General features: G+C 40.7%; 1 protein-coding gene across 8 annotated transcripts in view; it reads right to left on the bottom strand.

Moving 5' to 3' along the window:
* arhgap12b (Rho GTPase activating protein 12b) overlaps positions 1-12,660 on the bottom strand; it is a 189,526-nt gene that overhangs the window by 13,449 nt on the left and 163,417 nt on the right. For 7 of the 8 annotated variants that reach the window (XM_059971959.1, XM_059971958.1, XM_059971960.1 and 4 more), the window contains 4 exons: positions 4,876-4,995; positions 3,925-4,023; positions 3,572-3,649; positions 1,508-1,642 (listed from right to left, as the gene is read on the bottom strand). In XM_059971959.1, coding sequence (XP_059827942.1) covers positions 1,508-1,642; positions 3,572-3,649; positions 3,925-4,023; positions 4,876-4,995 — 432 coding nt within the window. The remainder of the gene's footprint in view (positions 1-1,507; positions 1,643-3,571; positions 3,650-3,924; positions 4,024-4,875; positions 4,996-12,660) is intronic. The other variant, XM_059971961.1, reaches the window with a different exon arrangement.

Here is a 12,660-nt window from a genome sequence, read left to right as displayed (position 1 = left end):
CATTGATAGACTAGACAGCCAGTAACTTTCCCCTTCTCCCTGAGCTGAAATGTCCAATACTACAGGGCATGCATTTAGAGTGAGAGGGAGAAAGTTCAAGGGAGATTTAAGGGGCAAATATATTTTAATACACAGTATAGTGAATGCCTAGAATATGTTGCCACGGACAGTAGTGGAAGCAGATATGATGGAGGTGCTTAAGAGACTCTTACATAAGCACATGAATATGCAGAGAATGGAGAGATATGCATGAACCTCATAACTCAGAGGGATTAGTTTAATTAGGCATTATTACTTTAATTGGTTTGGCAAAATATCGTGAACCAAAGAGACTATTATTGTGCTGTACTGTTCTGTTTTAAATGAAAACATTTAATTGTGTTAAATATGGAACAACTTGTCAAAAAATTGTATCTAACCACGTGACCGCTATCAGGAACTTAGCATTTTTTAAAACACACTTTCATTCGGGTCTATAGACTTCTCCGTGGATTGTCACCTTGTTGAGGTAGAGAAGTTTGTGTGGTCCAGAGATCCTGAGAAGAATGCCGTCTGAAGCTATGCTCCTGGTAGGGTCACCCATGGTGGTAAGGTCGAGGGTGAGGTCACCGACAAAGAACAATCCAACCAATCCAACTTTGAACTTAACAGCTGTGAAGGTGGGTGAAGGCTACAACAAATCCAACAGTTCCAATTGTCGTGGTGTCCATGCCACTGGAATCAGCTGGTTGATTTATGAAGTATCATGTGCTTCTTGCAACATCAAGTACATGTTAAACAATTACATGCACAGGCGGTTTTGTTCTGTGGGCCACTTCTTCATTGGTCTCATTAGCCACTTGACAGCCCAGATCAACGGAACGAAGACCATTATCCTCAACCTCGAGTCTTTTGACTACACACATCAGTTTTTTACATAAACTTATAAACAATGAGATGTTATGTCCCAATAAATATTAAAATTGCAAAATGCATTTTGACTTTAATGTTGGCAGAGTACTTAGAATATGTGATCAGATTTGCAGAACAGCACATAACAGTTTCTATCTAAACCAAGATCAAATTATAACTACATACGTATTTTTGACATACTATTTTTGTGCACTAAGAAAGTGAAAGGCATTAAGGCCTTGCAGTGTACTATGGAATGCATTAGTATTTCTTGGGATTGAGTGGAACATTTGATCATGCCCTTAATTGCATGCATGCACCATGCTTGCAGTAAATATGAAATTCTTTACAATGGATCAGCGAGAAATACAATTAAATTCAGTAATTATCACAAATCACTGGCTGTAGAAAGCAAAACTATACACATGTAGGTATAGCATTCAGAATCTGCATTCTTGAAACTGATGTTGGCAAAAATGGATAATTTGTTTCTTATACGGTCACTTAAATGTTGATTTATTCAATGCTTCAAGTAGAAAATAAAATTACTGTAACCTTTTGCAAGCTAACATTTAAGTGAGAATAAGACAATCATTAGTTTATCATCTTTACTTACTGATTGCATTGATAAAATCATTAAAAAGATGATATGTGAAGAGTGGCTCTGGAAGTTCTCTGAAAAACATCTTGAGAGCCCCAGTAATAACATTAATATCCTCCCACTTATTATCTTTCAAGTCCAGCTTTTCATCTGTAAAAAAGTTATAGTTATTAAGACAAGAAAAGTAAGTATTTATTATGCTTTGTATTTTAAATCTTTTGTAGAGAATTTTGTAATTCACAAAAATAAAATTGATCTTTATATCTAAGGCCCATGATCAGGTCAGGCTAAAGTTCACAGTTGTGTAGTCTATATCCCAAAGGAATGTAGAACACCACTATCTCCTACTACCCCTGTATGCTTTGTAATCCAATGGTATGAACCCACCTCCCCCTCTCCCGGTTTTTCCTAACACCTGCCAGCTTGTCTTCCTTTTCCCCCCACTTTCTTATTCTGGTTTCTGTCCCCTTACTTTCTAGTCCTGGTGATGGGTCTCAACCCAAAGCGTCAACTGTTTATTCCCACCTCCCTAGTTGCAGCCTGACTTGCTGAGTTCCTTCAGCATTTTGTGTCTATTTCTCCCATTTGTGTCTCCTTACCTCAACTCACCTCCTCCCCTTCCAGTTCCCCAACCATCTCCTCTCCTTCCTGATTCCATTCACTTACCACTCATAGGCTTCCCACACTGAATCCTCTCCATTTGCCCTTCACCTCTCCCTTAATGCTCCAAACAATTACCCAACTTAGATACCAGATCCCAGCACTTAAGAGTGTTTGTGTCTCATCACCCTTCAACCTATGTTTCGACTTTCATTCTCCCTTTCTTTCATCTATTATTTTTCTTCCTTTCCACCTATGGGCTTCTGTCTCCCAACTCCATCTATTTCCCTCCCCCACCTGGCCCCATCTTCTCAGTCTACTTATTACCTACTTGGCCTTTTGTCATTGGAATGACGGAGGATGAGAGGTGACCTGATAGAGGTGTATAAGATGATGAGAGGCATTGATCTTGTGGATAGTCAGAGACTTTTCCCAGGGCTGAAATGGTTATCATGAGAAGGCACTAAATAGCTTCAGAATAGATGCCGGGGTAAGTTTTTTTATGCAGAGACAGACAGACAGACTAAAAACCAGAATAAAACTCTCTCCACCAGCATGTTAGAGAGGGTGCAGCTTCAATGTGTTAACATGAAAGGAAAAAAAAATACAACAAATAAAGTAAGTTAGAAAAGTAAGAAAACTAGTTGGAGTGGCTGTAACAGCCAGTGTGCACTGCCGGCGTAAGCGCACAAGTGGTGAATGTGTGGAATGGGCTGTCAGTGACAGTGGTGGGGGCAGATACAATAGGGCCTTTTAAGAGACTCTTGGATAGGTATATGGAGCTTAGAAAAATAGAGGGCTATGGGTAACCCTAGGTAATTTCAAAAGTACATGTTCAGTCCAGCATTGTGGGCCGATGGGCCTGCATTCTGTAGGTTTTCTATGTTTCTACTGCTGCCCATCTCATATCTACCCCTCTCTTAATACCTTAATGCTGGTTGCCTTCCTTCTCCACTCTCAGTCCTGATGCAGGGTCTTGACCTGAACCATCAATAATTCCCTTCCTTCCACAGATGCTACTCCATCATCTAAGTTGCTCCTGCAGTTATTGATTTCTGCTCCGAAGTTCTCTCTTTAGTAAGAAGGATGATGAGATACTACCATAGACAGAAGATTGGCTGACTGGCAGGAGGCAAAGAATGGGAATAAATGTGGCCTTTCCTGGTTGGCTGCTAGTGTCTAGTGGTATTCCACAGGGGTTGATGTTAGGATGACTTCTTTTCACATTATATATCAATGATGTGGATGATGGAATTGATGGCTTTGTGCCCATGTTTGCGGATGTTACAAAGGTATATTACAGGTAATGGTCATCTAAAAAACAGAAAATCTCAACCATCTCCCTGGACCTTTTTAGGCTTACATTTAAGGTATCATTGACATTTAACCATTTGGAGTTTGGGCTTAACCAAATTTTTAAAAATCAAGTTCCTTTACAATTTATAAACAAGTACTTTATAAATAAAGAAAAAGACTTACCGTGGTTGACAGCAAAGCGCAGTTTTTGTATCACAGCCAGGTTGCCACTTACTCTATACAGACCATCAATATTCAAGCCTGATGGAATGAGATGAATCAACATAAAAATAAGCAGGAATACAAGCTCAGAGACTGAATTGCAAGAATATAAAAACTCAGAAAATTTTTCATTATTTGAAAATTGATATTTTGCAAGTATGATTAGTCCATATTTAAGATGAAATTGAAGAAAATTTAACTGACTGAAATTAAGCACCAACTTGCATAATTCTAGATACATTAAAAATATTCCACCAACATTGTTAAGAGTTTGTGTGAGATACTTTAAAGAAATAACAATTAGAAAGCCATACCTTCTTTTTCCACGTGATCAATACACAGCGTCACAAATTTAGGTATGGTTGTGCCTTCTCTCTGACAAAGACTGTTTAAATTGCATCCAAACACTTGATCTATACGTAAAGAAATGTTATAGGTAATCCAATTTCACATAATGACCATAACTTTGTGTGAAAGACAGTGAACCTAACAACTTTCACTCACTGAGGATGCAAATAATATTCATTTATATCAGCCTAAAAACGCTAGCAAAAAGATATTTAAATATTTCATACCTAAGTTAAATTTAAACAAACTTAAAGAAAATTTCCATTATCCATTAAGCATACACCAAAATGCCTAGATACTATATAACATTCTCAGCATAAAATAATGTAACAATTTTATAATATTTGAAAAATAAAAACAAGTTACATCTTCAAGTTGCATAATTCAGTTTATCAATGGTTTAATTAGAACAGGCAAGGCCCCAAAGAGATACAACTTAGACTGATCAAAATTAAATTTACTGCAGCATGCATTTCATCCTCTTCTCTTCAAAAAAAATATAAATAATGAAACAATGGTTTAGCATTCTTGTCTTTTAGAAGATAGTGTTTGAAAAGTTCCACGAATTCAGCAAATTTGTGCAGGAAACCAAAACTCATTGACTTGGAGGACAAAGGTTGTTCTGCTGGCTCAGCTGAACTCCCACGTTTTTTCATAAGGAGCGAGAAGAAAACTAGACACTTGTATATGGCATGAACAGTTCTGATAAAGACCTATTAAGAGAAATGTTATCTCCTTGGCTGTAGGTAGCATAAGGCCACTTGAGTCCTTCATAGCAAAAATGGAATCCACTAACTGCGTTACTTACTAAAATCAAAGTCTACAGTAATTTGTCAAATGCCTATATCAAAAATAGCAAACTGTGTCCCTTGTAATTTGAGATGAAATATTGCAAAGATTTGATTTACTTTTCTTACCTTTAATATAGCCCTTATCTCTCACTGCCTGGAGTGTTGGCCTTCGTGTAAGAAACTTTTTCAATTTTGTTTTGGTCTTTTTTTGGTCTGCATTATCTACATTGCTAGAGGATTTCATTGCTGGAACAAAAAAGCAGGTTAAACTACAAAAAGTCAAACATTGATGCACAATTTTGGAGCTTCTTTGTATGTAAATGATTATAATTTTTTTAATATTAAGAATTAAGATGGTGAATATCTGCATATTGATTCAGAGGGCCCTTTCAATAAAAGAGCCACCGGAGGTATTTTAATTCTGTTGGTAAATGAGCCAAATTAATACTTTTACTGTGGCTTTTAATGAATCAGCATAACCAGGTTTTAAAATCCATCCATTGTGGGTGGTTCTGTAATAAGGCTTTTATCATATTTGGTACTAACTTACACACATCTTTATGTAATTTTTAGTGTTTAGCATCAACTGATCAGAGTATTTAACCAGATTCATTGTGAAGAGTAACTGTTGTTTTGGTACATGGCAAGCAGCTGGAGGTACTAGCAAAAACTTTGATGACAAGCATCTTGCACTTCAATAATTCAGGCAACCAATCATGTGCATACTCTTCCATGTACACAACACTTTAAAAAGATGTGGCAGAGCTGCTGTCAATTTACTGGCTAAATAATTATAGGGGAGGTTAAGGTGGAGAATCAAATAGATACTGCAAATTCAAGATGTCAAGTAAAAAGGCAGCAACCTTAATATCTTAAAGGTTATCATTCACAAAACATTTGCAATAAGAGAGAACCTAAAGTTCTCTGATGCTGGTCTTGGTGCAAGCAGTGGAAGGGAGTAAAAACATCTTTTTCTCATTGGGTTCAGGAAATGCTTCATACATTTATTGACAAGATATCACAGAGAACAGCAATATCAAATGTATTATTCTAACAATAATGCAGAAAATAATGATTTAATCAAAACTGATCGAATGATTTGTTCACAATCAGAACAATGTTGCACCAATTAGATACTAATTAGAACCTTCATATATCCAGTGCTCTCCTCACTACTTGTGCCACTGTACCACACTTCAACAGTTTCCTCAGCTTTTATAAACTCACTACTACTTTTGCAAATCCATGACTCCCATTTACATGTCAGATATTCTGTCATGACAGAAAAATTTTCAAAATTACTCAGGACTTCCACTAAAAAAAAACTTTCTGGCAGGAAAAATGTCTGCAACCAAAAGAAAAGAATCAATCACCACTGGAAATATACGTGCCAGTCTCTCCGCTTAACAGAAACAGGTCTTTAGTCTAGCTGAGCTGAACTGTTATCCTGCCTAGTCCCATTGACCCGCAACTTGGATCACAGCCCTCCATATCCCTCCCATTTATATACTTACCCAAATTTCTCTTAAATGTTGGAATCAAACTTTTATGTACTACTTCTGCTGGCAAAACTTTCCACTTCTGATTGAAGTTCATTCCCCTTCCTGTTCCCCTTAAACATTTCACCCTTCACCCTTACCCATGTCCTCTAGTTCCAAGTCTCACCCAACCTCAGTGGAAAAAAGACTGCTTACATTTACCCTATCTATATCCCTCAATTTATATACTTCTATCAAATTTCCTCTCATTCTTCAATGCTCCAAAGAATAAAGTCCTAACCTATTCGACTTTTCCCTGTAACTCAAATCTTTGCCCAGGCAACATCCTTATAAATTTTCTCCATACTCTTTCAATGTTATTAATATATTTTCTTTATGTAGGTGACCATAATTGCGCATAAAGCTCCAAAATTACACTACGCCAATGTCTTGGGACAACTTCAACATCCTGTACCCAATATTTGATTTATGATGCCAATCTGCCAAAAACCCTCTTTATTGCCCTATCTACCTGTGACGCCACTTTTGAGGAATTGTTCTCAGATCCCTCTTCTACTGCACCTCTCAGTGCCCTATCCTTTACTGGCTTGTCCACCCAAACACCTCACACTTCTCTGCATCAAATTTCATCTGCTATTTTTCAGCCCATTTTTCCAGATGGTTCAGATCCACTCCAAGCTTTGATAGTCTCCCTTGCTGCCCACTATGTCCCCAAAGGTGCTATTCCAGTACACACATGCTATTACCCAGATCATTGATATAAATAACAAACAACAACAGATCCGGCAATCCACTTGTCACAGGCTTCCAGTCAGAGAGGCAACCAACTATTACCATTTCCTGGCTTCTCCAGTGAAGCCAATGTTGAATCCAATTTACTACCTCATCCTGAATTAAGTGATCTGTTTATTCATTTATTTAGAGATACAGCACGGAATAGGCCCTTCTGGCCTTTCAAGCCATGCCACCCAGCAACCTCCCAATTTAACCCTAGCCTAATCATGGAACAATTTATAATGACCAATTAACTTACTGTTACAACTTTGGACAGTGAGAGGAAAGCTGAGCACCTGGAGGAAACCCACACACAAGGGGAAGGAAGGTACAAACTTGCTTATAGAAGACAAAGAACTAAACTCTGGCTCTCTGAGCTCTAATAGTGTTGCGCTAACCACTATGCTACAATGGATGAAGGAGGATAGGATGTGAATCACTGAAGATTTCTTTACACCATTTTCTTTTTCCCTTTTGTCATTTCACTCATCACAAGCAATCTGAATAACAAACTGCAGATGCCACAAATACACTCTTTCAGTTCTTTGCCATATCACAAGCTAGTGAAGAAACAGCCATTGCCAGCAAGATTTCAAACTTAAATTGTCATATTTGGCTTTTAATACTTCTATTTCTCAAATTTGCTTCTTGATCTGGCTCAGATGGCTGTACATCTTTTAAGTGAAATGAGGGTAAGCTAATGTGACAAGCAACAGGTTGCAGAAGTGGAACTACAGTTGAATGATTCAGTTGCAAATCACTTGCATAAACACACTGCCGACAGCTTGGGTATCAATGATTTAAAATCAGACAAGAATTTCAATGGGAACCATTAAAAAAGACTAAGCTTTAAAGTCCCATTTATGCTAGTGGTGGCAGAGTCATGTCGCTCTTCCATCTACCAAGAGTCTGAGAATTCAAGACCCACTCCAAAGACCTGAGCATCGAACTTTAAATTGACATTCAATTGCTGTGTAACACTCGCTTCGGCTAGCAGCTGAATATAGGGGATGATAGGCCCCTGGCCTGACCAAACTTGAAATCTCATTTGGGTGGATGCTGCACGATATGTCCCATTACATATCAGTACACAAACAGTACACAAAATGCAATTAAATGATTCAGCATTATAATTCTTAATTTGACTATATGGTTAGTAAGGAAAACAAAAAAAGAAAAAGGGCCTATTCTCGTGAAACAGACTAAGGCGCAACATTGGATGTCACTAATAAGGCCGTTCATCTGCTGTTGATCTCCTCTGAACGTCGCTGACCTTTGGATCCTCGCTCCAAGTCCACTCCGTCCAAGGTCTACCAACTCTCTCCATTTGTGTCTTCTCTCCTCATCTCTCCCCAGCCAAAGGCAGTGAATTCCTGGCTCCCAGACAAACAAGAAAGAACAACATCCCGCTCATTGGCTAACATGCTCCGTTATCTCTAGTCATAACCCAAACATTGCTACAACAGAGAAACCATTACCTCTGTAGTGGAACATTACGGAGAAGTCATTACATTAGCAGTGAAACCTTACAGCATGTTACCTTCTCCCCTCACAAAATTTAGTCATGTCCTCATGATGTTGAGATAATTCGCCAACCCTTCCTGCAAAACATAAAGTCCAATCCAGTTGCACAAGGCAGTGATATAGCTCCCCAAAACGGTAGGGGTCCCACTCAGTGGGAGAAGGGCCGAGAGTTTCTTCCTCAATCAATGGGGAGTTAGTGAAAGGCAGCATATATCACATATCCATGTCCTCATCCTCCGAATCAGTATCCCTCTCGGGGATGGAGGCTGGCCTAACATCACCTGCTGTGGGCCTGCAGTCGCCCCGTGTTTCCGCAGAGTCCTCTTACTAGGTGTCGGCTCCAAGTTGGGCTCTGGGTCTACCTGCATCTCTTGTCCCAGGAATAGCAGGTGGTTCCGATGGAGAATCTTGACAGACCCATTTCCATCCTCTGGTTTCACCCAAAAAACTGGTAGGTTTGGTATTTGACCCTCCACCACATAGGGCTTAGCCTCCCAGCAATACACCAACTTCTGTTTCCCAGGAAGCCCCAAATTCCTTAAGAGGACCCGGCCTCCTGGCAGGAGTTGGGAGAACCTCACCTTTTGATCGTACCTCCTCTTATTTCCTTGATTCTGCTTGGCAACCACGAGCCCAGCTAGTTCATAAGCCTTTTTCAGCCTCTTCTCATATCAGAAACATACTTCAGGTAAGTCTTTGGGGGTAAGTCACCCTCGGCACTTCCAAAACAAAGGTCAATGGGCAACCTCACCTTGCGCCCAAACATCAAATAATATGGCGAGTACCCAAGTAGCTTCATTTCGTGTACAGTTGTAACTGTGAACCAGATGCCCAATATGTTGACTCCAGTTGCCCTTCTTGCTGATCTCCAGGGTCCCGAGCATTTCTAGCAAGGTTCAATTAAACCTCACTGGCTGGGGATCACCCTGCGGGTGATAGGGCATGGTCTTCGACTTCTCAACTCCAAGCATGCCCAGTAACTCATGGATGAGTCTGCTCTTGAAATCAGAAGCTCCCAATTGATCCACTGCTCGATCTTGCCCCTCCTTTCCCTCTGCCTTCATGGTGCTGGCAAACTGACACAAACTGGGCAGGAACGCTCTCCCACTCCTCATCCCTGTCCAGTACCTCATGCACCCGCCGACACAAAGCATCAGCATCAATGTTTCTGCTTCCCGGCCAGTACTTCAGGCTGAACTCGCAGGCAGACAACACCGCCAACCACCGTTGGCCTGTGGCATCCAGTTTTGCCGAGGTCAGGATATAAGTTAGGGGGTTGTTGTCCGTCCTCAACTCGAACTTAGCCCTGTAGAGGTAGTTACTCAGCTTAACCACCACCGGCTATTTCAATGCCAGAAATTCCAACTTGTGTATGGGACAGTTTTACTTGGAGGGCGACAGACTCAGGCTGACAAACACAATGGGCCTCAACCCAGTGCACTGATCCTGATACAGAACACCCCCTGAACCAGGGATGTCAAACCACCGGCCCGCGGGCCAGATGCAGCCTGTGAAAAGGTCCAATCTAGTCCGCGGGATGATTTGGGGAAGAAAAGTATATTCACAACCATCTATTATGTATCTGTACAGCAGCCATACAATAGGCGACAGTTAACCACCCACTGTGCATAAGCACCTACTACCCTGCAATGAAGACAACTAGGGCCCCACTTACATTGTCAGACACAGTATAAACACACAGAGTACTCAGTTAAGTGACACCTGTAGCAAGGCTGAGACTGTTTGCTGCTGTGGTTCAAAATGTTTTCCAAGAAAAGTTGACATCGAAGGTCAGATATTCAATAATAATTGGAAAGATCGTTTTTTCTTCTGTGAGGTCAACGGCAAACCTGTGTCTCTGATATGTTTGCAACAAGTGGCTATGGCAAAAGAGTACAATAACAAACCACACTATGAGACGTCACATGGAGAAAAATATGACAAGTAAGCAGGACGACTCAGAACGCAAAAGATAAACGAGCTTGAAGCAGCTCTGAAAAAACAACAATTAATGTTCACCAAAAGTTGAGAGACTCATGTTGGAGCTGTCAAGTCCGGTATATTATTGCCAATAAAATAGCTGTTGTGTCAAAGCCATACTCAGAGGAGGAATTCATCAAAGCATGCAGCGGCTGAGCTGGTGTGCCTTGAGAAGAGATAGGCATTTGCAAATATGATCACTTCAATAAAAAATTAGAGGCTAACTGTGTTCATTGTCTGAGTTTGATTGCTGGAAGCAGGCTAATAAAAATTAGGTGCAGTTGTGTAGCCTACATTTACAATTTGTTTTGTTAGGTCTACATCTGTGTCTGCTAATGTTCGATTTCAAATGGTTTATTAATGGAAAGGGTGTGGCTCCCAAAACAATCTTAGACAAAATAGCATCGTTTTTCTGTCTCTCATCACAACTTTCTTATAGCCTACGACTGTAAATTAATACCAATCATAAAAATAGTGCTTGCTAGGCAATCTTCTTCATAAGAAATGAAATTCATAAAGTGAAACACTGTAGTTTTAGCAAACTAAGACACGAGAGCAGGTTGAAAAACAAAGGCAACAAAAGCTGTGGGAGTGCACGCTTGCACAACTGATCTGGCCCACATGAAGTTGCATTTTCCCCAATCCAGCACATGACCTAAAATGAGTTTAACACCCCTGTTCTAAACCCTCTCAGCTGGCATTTGTGTGCAGTACATATGGTAGTCAGGGGTTTGCAAAAGTCAGCACCGGTGCCTGGGTCAGCAGCACCTTCAGCAAATGAAAGGCCTCTTCACATTTTGCATCCCACCTCAGTCCAAAGGGCTCTGATGGGCTAAGATACTCTCCACCCTCCTGTCCTTTTCTCCCTCATCCCTTTCTTCCTCAAGGGAGGGTAACCATACAGAAGCTGATTCAACAGGTGACTCACTTTCACGTAGCCTTTCATGAACCTCCAATAGTAACCACAGAACCCGAGGAACGAGCGCAGAGCACTCACAGTCTGGAGTCTTGGCCAAGTGGTGACCGCCTCTATCTTAGCTGGATCTGTAGCTACTCCATCACATAACTACTCTGGGACCTGATGGTCTGCATCCCAGGGTACTTAAAGAGGTGGCTCTAGAAATCATGGACACATTGGTAATCATTTTCCAATGTTCTATAGATTCAGGAACAGTTCCTGCTGATTGGAGGGTGGCTAATGTTGTCCCACTTTTCAAGAAAGGAGGCAGAGAGAAAAAAGGGAATTATAGACCGGTTAGCCTGATGTCAGTGGTGGGAAAGATGCTGGAGTCAATTATAAAAGAGGAAATTACGACACATTTGGATAGCAGTAGAAGGATCAGTCCGAGTCAGCATGGATTTAGGAAGGGAAAATTATGCTTGACTAATCTTCTGGAGTTTTTTGAGGATGTAACTATGAAAATGGACAAGGGACAGCCAGTGGATGTAGTGTACCTGGACTTCCAGAAAGCTTTTGATAAAGTCCCACATAGGAGATTAGTGGGCAAAATCAGGGCACATGGTATTGGGGCAGAGTACTGACATGGATTGGAAATTGGCTGGCTGACAGGAAACAAAGAGTAGTGATTAACGGGTCCCTTTCGGGATGGCAGGCTATGACCAGTGGGGTACCACAAGGTTCGGTGCTGGGACCGCAGCTGTTTACAATATACATGAATGATTTAGATGAAGGGATTAAAAGTAACACTAGCAAATTTGCTGATGACACAAAGCTGGGTGGCAGTGTGAAATGTCAGGAGGATGTTTTGAGAATGCAGGGTGACTTGGACAGGTTGGGTGAGTGGGCAAATGTATGGCAGATGTAGTTTAATGTGGATCAGTGTGAGATTATCCACTTTGGTGGCAAGAACAGGAAGGCAGATTACTATCAAAATGGAGTCAAGTTAGGAAAAGGGGAAGTACAACGAGATCTAGGTGTTCTTGTACATCAGTCAATGAAAGCAAGCATGCAGGTACAGCAGGCAGTGAAGAAAGCTAATGGCATGCTGGCCTTTATAACAAGAGGAATTGAGTATAGGAGTAAAGAGGTCCTTCTGCAGCTGTACAGGGCCCTGGTGAGACCCCACCTGGAGTACTGTGTGCAGTTTTGGTCTCCAAATTTGAGGAAGGACAT

The sequence above is a fragment of the Hypanus sabinus genome, chromosome 6, assembly GCF_030144855.1.
Source record: "Hypanus sabinus isolate sHypSab1 chromosome 6, sHypSab1.hap1, whole genome shotgun sequence".
NCBI classification, from domain to species: domain Eukaryota; kingdom Metazoa; phylum Chordata; class Chondrichthyes; order Myliobatiformes; family Dasyatidae; genus Hypanus; species Hypanus sabinus.
This window is presented reverse-complemented; position numbering and strand designations above follow the sequence as displayed.